The 12,278-nt window shown below is 41.7% G+C and overlaps 1 protein-coding gene across 1 annotated transcript in view; it reads left to right on the forward strand.

The window, feature by feature from the left end:
- The window catches only part of LOC122816509 (CREB binding protein), a gene marked incomplete in the record, with an annotated part of 4,149,155 nt that overhangs the window by 2,159,324 nt on the left and 1,977,553 nt on the right, over nucleotides 1-12,278 (forward strand). The window contains 1 exon segment of the mRNA XM_044089341.1: nucleotides 5,625-5,807. Within this exon segment, the coding sequence (XP_043945276.1) occupies nucleotides 5,625-5,807 (183 nt within the window).

The raw sequence follows: 12,278 nt of genomic DNA on the forward strand, positions 1-12,278 counted from the left end.
ATTGCATATTGGTATTGGAGCAGTGATGTGTCACATTAGCAAACAGGAAGGTATAGATTCCTACCAATTTTTTAGGGAGGTGGTGTGAATATGGGAGTGGGATAATCGTAGAACCATCTCATTACTTGCAGTTCACATTTGGTCTGTTAGCGGCAACGTTTGTCAAACTGCTTAGAAGTGAAATTGTCCAGTTTTAGGAACAACTTCTGTTTTACTAACAGTGCCAGATACAAGAGGTTATTCACATTTCTTCTACACAGGGATGCATTCTTTCCAGATTTATTTTGCCCTCTTAGTCAAGGATGTCGCTTTTTGGATTCCAGCCTCTGCCCTTGATTCTTAGTTTGCTTTTTGGAGCAGGTATGGAAAAAGTAACTTTGATTTTTGTGGCTCTCTTCTGGCCAAAACTGTCATGGTTCCCAGTCCTGCTCAGGAGAGTCATTTGCATCACACCCTTTTCCATGGTGAAATGTTCTTTTTTTTTTTTTTTTTTTTTTTTAATAAACTATATTTGAATTATCACTTTTGTGACATAGGCAAATTTACATTTATACAAAAGTAATCAAACTGTATTAACAAATTAACATGAACAAACATTGTACTTCACATAAATTGCTGTATGTCTTATAACCTACGCAACATTACATAAATTATTCAATTCCTGCCCCTTTTTTTTAAACAGGAAATATCTTTTATTAAACCATCACTTATGACATAAGCAGTTATGCATCTGTATGAATGAAAACAAGCCTCACAGACACAATCTTAGTTGCAAGCATTTTATATCACAAACCATACTGATACTCTCTCAGTTGCAAACATTATACATCACTTATAATCTAACCAATCCTTTTTAGTCAAATATTACATTGCTCATTTAAGTCCTGCCTTCTTTTAAACCTCATTCCTCCCCTGTATGTATTGCTCCCACAGTTCCCATTTTTTTCTGCTCCTACCTTTTTCTAAAGATCTCAATTCCAGTTTTATCTCTGTTGCTGTATTCACTGCTTCTAATATAGTTTGTTTAGATTTTGATTTCTATTTTCTAGTAATTGTTTTGTGTTTTGGCAGCCACCATAGTTAGACACAGAAGTCCTTACCATGTCTAAGCAATTTTGATCTTGTATCATAGCTCAGAAAAATCATCTCCCTCATCACACTAGTCTGCCCACCCTGCATCTTTGATGGTACATCTCACAGGGAATCCTTAAAGTCTGCCAGCCCACCACACTTCCAGAAAATATGGTCCCCAGTACCTCTTTCTTCCCCGTCACACCTCCAAAATGGTGAAATCTCTGTTGATCAGTTTAGAGACATCTGCTTTTCCCTTAAGCTCAGACTGATCGTGTGGCTGTCTCATTCCTGTAATAACAAGGGCCCTTTGTTTCCTGAGTAAGGTTTGGCGTAGTCTTTGTAGAGAACATATTCAGACAAGCAGAATTTTTAGAGATAAAGGGGTAGTATTCTTTCATTAGAGACCTCCAGCTCCGATTCTGTACTTTCTGCCTGAGCTGTCTGGTTTGTGGTCAGATATGTCATAGTCAGGATGCATCTTATGTTTTTTTTTTCCAGTGGGCTAGTGTAGACAGCCATTCTTTAACATATTTGACACTGTTTAAGAATTGAAAAGACTGTTTTCTGTTGTCTTCCCATCTCAGGGATTTCACTTCCTCCTTTGACTTGAACTTATTACTGTAGAAGTTTATGCTTCCTCTTTTTAAAATCCTCTCATTCAACAGAATTGAAGTTTTTGTAATGGAAGGCTTCTTGTTTGCAATTGCTACTCCTGAAGGGTATCTAAGGTTCAGGCATTGTTGCTCTTGCTGGCATCCTATAAATGAGAATATTTGTGCTTGAATGGTCTAAACCCCTCCCCTGTCTGGCAACTTAGACACCTAGACCACTACAGGGGCCACCTGTGCCTTTTCGTACAGCTTATATCATGTTCTCTCTGCATGACCATTAAAGTATACCTTTCTTGGCTTGGGTGACCATGCCCACAAAGCCCCTGAACTAGTCCATGCCCTTTGACTCTATTCCTGTCCTCCAGGAGATATCATGTTTGAGACCAGCAGTAACACTGGTGGGACTCCCCATCCCTTGTATGGGCATGCTCATCCTCTGTGTTCACTGCCAAGCATCCAAGCTGCTAGTCTAACTTGAGTTGTCTGGACTTTAGTCTAGGTTTCATTCTTCTTTGCCACCAATGAGGCTTTCTTCAGACTTCGCTTCAAAGGAGTTCTTGATACATATAGTGGTAAATTGACTATCGCAGCAAAGGAACATCAGCCTTTTAGGAAGGACTAATAGCTTTTCCTTTCTTTTACAAAAGGTAGAGAAAGCAGGAAAGTCACCATTTGCATTCCAGGTGGTTAGCAAGTTTCATAATGTTTTACCATGAGACATTTGAGAAGGAATTTTACTTGAGTTTCCAGTAGTTATATATCTGAATACCATGACAAATCCCATTTTAAAAAATATGCTGGTCTTTGCATGTGTGCAGAAAGAATCCCTCCCTTAAATCGGTGGTAAGGGTTCTGTTCCAGGCATTGTCATCCAGAAAAGACAGACCATCAAGGCCCAAATTGGGCTTCTTAAACTTACAAGTTTTCTGGCTTTTAAAAAAAATCAGAATGCTTACCTTCCAATCTCATCTTCTCCTCCTCTTTCTTCTGGGGACATTAATGGTCATGCTGGAGATGAAGAATGCAAACCTTGCATGTCTCCATGTTCAAGAAACACAAAAGATTCCTCTGGTATGTGTCTGAACTGGGGTACTTGTAGTTTACCTTCTTGTCAGTTAGGCCTCTCACTGCTCCAAAAAGTATGTATAGACTTTATCTCTGAATTTTACCCATCTCAGGTTGCATGACATCCAACTTTATCATTATATATGGTTGAGTGCTTAACTCAGAAAAAGTCCCAGAAATAGTTGAACAAAACCTTGATTTGTGCTGTTCAGAGCTTCATCAGACAAGGGATATACCGCAATCTTTAAATTTTCTGTTTCAGACCAGATGCTTACTGTAGGCTGCTTTCCTGAAGAAAAAGATAGTGATACTAACTCCTTTCTTACCCAAAGCTACTCCATGCCATCTGTGACTGTGAGGAGCATCCTGAAGGCTGGTTACGAATTCTTTTCAATTCTTATTGCCCCACTAGCAAAGCTACACATATTAAAACTGCAGTGGTACCTCAGGAATCCATGGTACCAGCACCTGTCATCCCTGTTCAGAGAAGATGCCATCATTCCACCATTCTCCAGGAATTCTTTTGGTGAGCAGTGCAAGTGATCGCCAGTCTGGGTATGTCTTTTGTATTAAAAAAAAAAAAAAAAAAAGGATGGATCGGATCTTAACCTCGGGTGCCTTTAGCCTGGCTTGGTGGGAGGCACACAGGTACAAAAACAGACACATTGTCATCTTGGAGCTATTGGACATCATTAATGTGGTTTAGGTATTGGCCAGTCTTAAAAAAGTAGTAGTGCTCAGCCTTGTCATGGATCACAGTAGTTGTAATGTTTTTTTTTCAGCAGACACAGAAGCAGTCAGTCTTAACTGTCTGTGGGGGCTGACTTTACTTTTTTAATACCATCGTACATGATCTAATGCAATGGCTTTTCTACCTGCACCCATTCTGACCATTTCTCTGCAGTAACAGGCGCAGAACATTCCAAGGCTATGTGAAAGCCCTTTAAGCCCATTCCTGTCTTGGATAACAGTCAGCTTATCCACAAACCAGCAAGAGTTGGGTGGTACGTAGTGGACCAGCTTGCTTGTCTTGTGGGGTGTCCTTACCCTCTTATCTATCAGAACACCTCCACAGTAGCTCTTCGGTGCTCCACTCTGTGCTTTCTAAGGGGGAAGCTTGCCTCTGTGTATGGAATTCCCCTCAGCTTACTGTGCAGCTTCACTAAGCAGTATTGACGTGCTAGTTTTGAGCTCCGTGTGATACAGCACTTACTGCTCCTGTTAGGTGTAATTTGTGGTGAGCCAAAGCCACCTCCGTCCCCTCAGCATGGATGAGCTGGCAGTGGCTGCCCAATCCTGTCCTCCTCTGCCAGCTCCTCAGGTGCCTGAACTTCTGTCTGAACTTGGGTTACCTGTGATGCAGTCAGTGTTTTATCCCTGTATGACAGACAACTAACCCCAGGCTGGCTTTATTGATATACCATGTAGCTTTAAAGCTGGACATCATCTGCCTGCTTATTATATTCCATTACCACAGAGTGCCTTAATGGATTATCTTATCGGGTCTGTATCTATGGTTTTCAAGTGTAAACTGACCCAGAAGGCCTTTCAGAAACTTACCTTGCTTTGAGGAATTCCAGAGGTGACCCATTTACCTCCCAGGAGACCCACCAGATTCCAAACTTTTATTACAGGTATCCTTGCAAGACAGCCCTTGCAGGGGACACATTTTTCATCCCGTTAACCAAATTTCTTCTGTATGGCTTCCCTCCCTTACCCCCTGATAACTAGTGTACTGAGGCAGGCTATACAGGATTGGTAAGCTTGGTCCTGGTTGCACTCTCTGTGGCTGAGAAAATGCTGTCTGTCCCAGCTCAGAGAACTGAGTGAAGAGAGCATATGATTTTGCTACTTCAGAGGCAGGTTGGAAATGTGTGAAGATCTACCTTACCAGATGTACAAACCATTTTGGGAAAGCCAGTTTCTCTTAAGACAGCAAATAGAAATGACTGCAATACCCAGTCACATTTCTTAATTGCATCCATATTTTTGTGTTAAGACTATGCTTGGCCTTTTATACTCAGTGCATCTGTAGCAGTGTTCACTTAATACTGTTGTGCTTTTGCCTCCTTCTCAAAAGCTATACCGATCCAGTAAATCAAAGTCTGCACCATTTTAGGTAGTCATTTAACAAATACCGGCAGAAAGGTGTTATAATTACATTACTAGGAAGGTACTTTCTCGGTATTCTTCCCCTTCTTAGGACTCAACACAACAGTTAGAATCTCTCCTTATGCAGGGATGATGAATCTCCCTCTCTCATCACCTTCATAAACCTAGCCAAATGTGGCAAAGAATAACTTGGCTTCATCAGAGCATACCCTGTGTCCTTTGTCACAATTTAGAATCTCAGCGACTCTCAGAAATAGGTCCTTGCCTCCATTTTCTCTGTTATTTCAGGAGATACCCCATAAAGGTATGTACATTTTCTAACAAATTTCATTTGTTTTAATTTTTTAATTCATTGTCTGAGCCTTCCTATTCTCAGCTCATAAAATTTGAACTTGCCTTTCCACCTTCCTTTGTTCAAGTCTGAGCATTGACCTCTTAAATGATCTCAGAGCTTATATAGCTTAGCATGCAGTGTCATGAGTCAAAATTTATTTTTAAAATTTAACCAGTCCAGTTGTTTCCTTGATTTTATATATGCTTTCTACTAATGGGCAATGTGCAATAATTTTCCTTGTAAAATATCTTTTTTTCTCATATCTTCAGAAGAGCCAGATATTTTCTACTATTTTTCTCTTATTGTGATTGCGTAAACAAATTTTGCATATCTGCCAGTTGAAAAAAATGAGTTTTGAACCTGAATTCACATCCCTGTTTATCACAGGTATCTTTATTCCATTTTTCTCTTTTATTCCTTGTTTTTAGCTATCCCACTCTGCTGCTAGCATTGACAACAGAGTGCCCACTCCAGGATCAGTAACCAGCACTGATGTCAGTTCCCACCAGGCTCTCACTGATGCATCAGTATCAGAAAGTAAATCAGAAATAAAGCCAGAAGAGATGGAGGCACAACCACCAAGCGAACCACAGTCTGACCCAAAAACAGAGGTGAGTAACAGAAGTTATGTTTTTATTCCATGTAGTATAGCTACCTGATCTGTTATTCTTTCTCTTTATCCACTGTCCTCATTCTACTTCTATTATGTCCTCTGCTGACCAGTAGCACAGACTAATCATCCCCCTGTTTTGTCTTTCCCCTCCCATTCCAGTGCCCTCCCCACTGATGTGTATCCTGCATGTCTAAAAATAGTAATTTGTGTATAAAAACTCTTGATATGTTATAACCACATCTAGTACATGGTATATCTTTTTTGTATTTTATCTTTGTTAACCATGGTTAACAAATAAGTAAATTCGTATGTTGTTGTCTTTCGGATTTTCTTGGTTAGGGGTCGCCACAGCAGAACTCCGGTCCACTAATGATTGGCAGTAGATTTTCATGGTGCCGAGTTGCCAGCTGGACGCCCAACCTTCAACGAAGGCACGCCCATTAAGTTTATGAAATAAGTACTTAATGTGCTGTGTCTAGATTTTGACTTTTAATGAAAAACTTGCCTCTTTCCATTTGTCTGTGTTAACTTGATTCCATGCTATTTATCTAGAAGACTTTCTGTAAAATATTTCCCACCCAAATGTTTGACTTGTATTCCTTTGTTCTTTATTCTTTATGACCGTAAGACGTTTAACATCATAGCTGTTGAAAATGTAATACTTTTATGTAACAATATTTTTTTTCCACATTTAGCATTTGTATTGATCTGTGGCATTATTTTTGCTTTTTGTTTTGCCATGTAGACATCTGGCTTTTAGTTTTCTTTATTTAATTCACATAATGCACATCGTTGTTGTGCAGATACTGTCATCTAAAAACAAGCTTTTGGTTTTGTTTCATTGACTAGCTGATTTTTTTAATGTATGCTTCCTGTCAGACACACTAGTTTGGGACTATACCCAGTGAAATCATGATTTTGATCCATGTATGTGGAAAGAGGCACCAAACTCGAATAGTGTTATTTTCATTCAGCTTGAATCTTTACATATACTTTTATCTTCAGGTAAACTTCTGCATTTCTCCTTTCTATGTAAGTCTTGTGAGGATTATCAACATGTATTCAGAAGTTTTCCAGTACTGAATACCACTTCCCAATGCTACCAGAATAACTAACCTCTCTTCAACTACCTGGAGTGCTGCTCATTAGCATGAGTATGCTATTTTCCATCTTCCCAACTTCAGCAGCCACTGTTTGACTGCAAGGAGTACAAATCATAAAACCAAAGAGTTGTACACTGCATCTGGTTACAAGGACATCTGGAAATTAGATTTGCTTGCCAAGGCTTAAAGTAGCATTTGCAAATTTGTTTCTTCATGGTATTTAATGTAAAACTTGAAGCATTTTTGGAGAGCCTGTGCGGTAGATATGTAGAAATTTGTTGCTGTATTTCATAATTCACTAATGTAGTACTGTCTTTTGTGTTTCTTACCATCTAAAAATTTGGTTCATCTCCAAAGCTCCACACACTTCCCATCTGTACCCATCAGATTCCCTCCCACTTAGTTGCAGGAAGCCAGTAATCCATAACGTGTCTCTCTCACATGGATCAAGAGCAGAATGTGTCACATGGTCCACAGTGTACTACGTTTAACCATAGAGACTAAAATAGAATCTCTCCAGGAATTCTTAAAAGAGATGAGGATGCTCTTCTGGTCCCAGTCTACCATACCTTCCACCAGATCATCCCCCAAATAACCACAGAAGCAAAAGAGGTTACAGGAGGCAGAAGACACTACCTTGGAGTCTGAAAGCCCCCTTAGAGTTGAAGATACTGCAGTCAAATATGTGTCTTCACAATCCTCTTCTCTGCCATCTGTTTCTAGTGCAGCTCCTTTTTGACCCTTCAGGAGGCTGGCAGACCTTTGCTGATCAACACTTACTGGCGAGCAGAAATTACCATGCCCATCTGCCAGTCCTGGGCCTTTTTGAAGGCCTCCAGATCTGATGCCTGCATTATTGTCAGAGCAGGGGGTGTCATCTCCATGTTGTTAGACAGGAGGTAGTCAAAGGAGACTAGGTAAAGGTCTCTCTGCCTGCCTGCCTGCATGCCAAGGCCTCCAAGGCAGACTGCAGTTGAAAACATAGGTCCAAGGCACATAAGCCAAAATGGTCATCACTTAGCTTGTCTCAACATAGGCTGAGTGAGCTTTATCCTCCCTGTTTCCCCACCAGGATCCCTCAAAGGTTTTCAAGTTAATTCAGATTTTCTGAAATCCAGACAGCTTACTCCTGAATAATACACAGTGTCATAAGTAATTAAAGGAACCTTCTCCATAGAGGGATTATGATATGTCAGATTCAGAGGTGGGGTTGGAGAACTGGCTTATGTTAAACAAGTATCTCCAACTTCTTATCTACTGTCTTACACTGAGCATATCCTTTCCTGAGCTTCGCCACCAAAGGATGCCCAATTTGGGGATATTCATTCTAAAAAGAAGGTGATTTTCATTGCAAAGCCAAAGAGTTTCCTCAGGCACAGATCAGATATCAGAATTTTCTGTATTTGACAGAATCCAGCCCTGTGACCATTTCTTCATTTCAAGAAGCCCTGCAAGATGCATTTTATAGTGCATTTTTGACTGGGTTTCTTCTCCAGACTTTGTAGTTCCAAGAAATAAATGTGCTTGTATACTCTTTTTGGACTGACTGAACAAGTCGAGTTCAGCTTGACTACTTAGCAGAGCTTTCTGTCCTTGCTTCTTCCACTTACCAATAAGGTGATTTTTTATTTTAACATCTTCATTAAACATGACATTTTTGAAAAATGACATTACTACATACACAAGAAAAACTGTAATAGCAATTCATTTTTTGTTTTCTTTTTAACAAATTTCATTCATTCCAGCATTACATACATTGTTCAATTCCTGCCCTACCTTAAATTTTAGTCCTCCTCCAGAACACTCTTCTACTTGCATTGTTCCTACAAGTTCTGTTTATTTTTATGTAATTTGCCCCTTCCCTTTTCTAAAGATTTCACCTCCAGATGTTCTTCGTGTTTCACTGTTGCAGTCATCACACTTGGGTTATCTACTTGCAGGTAGCCCTCACTCGGCCCGATTGCCAGAGACTTAGTATTTCTGCATCGGTTGCTGTCACTCCAGGACTGACATCAGGGGTATAAAAACAGGCAGCCATTACATCAGTCTTTCTTGCCGAGGAGCCCGAAGCAGAAGCAGTTCGCACGAGTGCCGGTCGGCTGCTACCCGAGTTTTCGTTTCCGAATTGAATCATTCTGAAGTCTTCTAAAGCTAAGTACCCCATTGGGGTCCATTTTTTTGCTCTAACCGATGTCAGAAAAAGTTAACAGTTGTCTCGCCTGTGGAAAGCAAATACCACACTGAGATTTCCGTTCTTATTGGATCACCTGTTTAGGCGCAGACCACGACATACCTCGCTGTCGGTTTTTTGCTTTGTTCAACGCCCGAACTATTCGTCATCGAGCCCTTATTGTCGCCAAATACTTTCGCTGTCGATCTCCGTGTTCCGAAATGGCTTTGGTAATCCATCCGGCTACCAATCTTCCAAAAAAAGTAAGGCTAAAGACAGAGATAGACTGTGCAGGTCCAAAACTGCCGACAAAGCTTTCGTTAAGCTAGTCGACTGTTCACCAGTACTCAGTGAAGCGCTTTCGCAGCCCCTGATGCCCGCTTCAATGGATTTGCAGGTCGCTACCAAGACCCGTTCGGAGTCCGGTATGCCGCGCGACTCTTCTTTGACTATGGAACCTGCGGATGTCTCTGCCTTGGATGGGTCCGGAGCCGCTGTGCAGGCACTGGCTTCCAAGGAAGTTCTTTGCACTGCTGATATTCAACACAAACGGACGACTTCTTTCGCATCTTCAGTTCTGTCTAAAACTACCGAGTTTCTAACATCAAGAGTAAGTGCTACGCCTAAAAAAACGATGACCCAAACTCAAGCACCTGCTTCCTTGCCACAACATCAAATGCTTAAAGTGGCAGAAGACCTGATTATGCTGATTAGGGGAAGCCAGCTTTCCCCTGCTAAGTGAAAAAGAGACCTGTCCCCAGCAGCTTTATCAGATTGAGTCCGACGACTCTGAGGTTTCTGAATATGAAGACATGCCTTTATCTGCTTATGAGGATTCAGATGCAGAGGAATCCATTCCCTGTGATTCAATTCCAGAGGATTTTTCTTTTGGTGAAACCCTACATACTTTGAGAGCATTTCCACTGGGAATGCCAAGACTATACTCAGTCCAAAAAGAGACTCCGAGAATTTTTAGATTTGCCACAACATATAGCAATACTGCCAGTTCTGGATGTTGTGGATGTCTTTATGGAATCCAGTCTAACTTCTGATACTTTACCCCCTGCTCCTAGGAAACCAGACAGGTAGAGTTTCTGATTTTCACAAATTTCTTTTAAAAAATCCTACTGCTGACCAAGAGGTACTCTCCCAAGGGCCTAAAGGTATAAAAGCAACTACAGCTAAGAATCCCACCCCTTCTGACAGGTATTCCTGTGCTTTAGACAGATGGGGTAAAAAAGTATACACCTCTGCAACTCTCACCATTAGGGCATTGAATTGCCAGTTTCACATGCTGAAGTGCCAGCAACATACTATGGAACCTATTAAGTAAAAATTAGCTACCTTTACAGATTGTGCAGAAAATAAGGAATTACAAGAGCTTATGCATTCTGCAAGCCAAGTCGGCAAGCATACTTTGCAATGTGGCTTTGAAGCCCTAGAAACATCTTGCAGGGCAGCAGTCACTGGTTCTGTACTGAGAAGGCATGCTTGGCTTAAGGTGCAGACCTTGCCAGACCATGCCAAATCAAAATTACTAGACACTCCTTTGAATAAGGACAATCTGTTTGGCACCAAAGCAGAAGAGGTTCTAAAAAAGATGGAAGAAAAAGCTAAATCTATGCAGACAGTCAAAGAATTCTTGAAAGTACAGCCTCCTAGATTCAGTAGACATTGCCCCTTGAAACATTGGTCCTTTCCAGCCGTCTCAAGGCCATCTCAAACTAGACCCAGGGGAAGCAGACCTCCCAGACTGTGCAGTCTCAGGGTATGCAGAGATCTAAGCAATGGAGTGCCTCCACTTCAAAAACAGAGTGTGCTAAGCCACCCTCTTATGGAAAGAATTCAGAATGACTTCTCAACTCCACTCCTCACCTCTGCCAGCTGCTTGTGCCCCAGGAGGAAATCTTGCCCATCATGCAAAAAACTGGACCTCCATCACCAAAGACAGATGAGTCCTCAACATTGTATCCCTGGGGTACAAATTTTACTTCCACTCACTGCCAACCCCAAAAGGGTTCCCAGACCTTCTTCCAGACCAGTGGGCAGAGGCACAAATCCAAGTTCAATCCCTGCTCTCCATAAGGGCAATTCAACCTGTTCCTACAGAACAGATAGGTCAAGGGTTCTATTCCAGACTTTTCCTAGTACCCAGAAAAGATTGCACTTGGTGCCCAATCCTAGATCTTTCCATTCTGAACACCTTCCTGGTGATACCAAAGTTTGAAATGCTCACCCTTCAGCAGCTGCTACCTGTGCTTTCCAAAGATGCTTGGTTAGCCACCCTAGGCCTAAAAGAAGCCTATCTGCACATCCCTATCAGGGACTCATGCAGGAAATACCTTTGTTTCAGGGCAGGATCTATGCATTATCAGTTCTGTGTACTTCCCTTTGGCTTATCCACTACTCCCAGAGTATTCACAAAATGCCTGGCTCCAGCCGTTGCCTATTGCAGACAGAGAAAATTTCAAATTTACCAGTACTTAGACGACTGCCTGATTCAGGCAGACAGTCAGAAAAAGCTGTTGCAGCACCTGACATTTGTAAAGAACCTTCTAACCTCCTGGGTTACACTATCAACAAGTCAAAAGATTGTATTCTTGGGTGCAGGCTTGGACACAGCATCCCAGATGGCATTCCTCACTCCAGAAAAACAAGCCTATCTGACAGGCTACTTCACTCAAATGGCCACCAGAACCCAGCTGTCTCAAAGAAAATCCTGCAGGCCCTAGGGTTCGTGGCCGCTTGCATCTTACTAATTCCATATGCCAGACTGCATATGAGGAAACTTCAATGGTACTTAAAAGACTTTGGTGCCAACATTCTCAGGACCTGGGATTTGTCATACCTTGTCTAAGGACAGAGTTTCTTTGGTGGGCAGCAGCATGCAACAGCAACAAGGGACTTCCCTTTACTCAACCCCATGCTGCCCAGACCCTAATCACAAACTCATCAGACTATGCCTGGGGGGCACACCTGGACGATAACTGCATTCAGGGCCATTGGAGCCCAAATCATGTTCATCTCCACATCAACCAAAAAGAGATGCTAGCTGTTCAGCACGCTCTTAACAGCTTTCAGATACCTACTGTCACCAGGACCCCTGCTATTAAAAACAGACACCACAGTTATGTGGTACATCAACAAGCAGGGGGGGAACCCACTCTTACCCACTCTGCAGGCCAGCCATGGCCCT

Source organism: Protopterus annectens, chromosome 12.part0 (genome assembly GCF_019279795.1).
Source record: "Protopterus annectens isolate FY-2018-M chromosome 12.part0, PAN1.0, whole genome shotgun sequence".
Classification (NCBI taxonomy): domain Eukaryota; kingdom Metazoa; phylum Chordata; order Ceratodontiformes; family Protopteridae; genus Protopterus; species Protopterus annectens.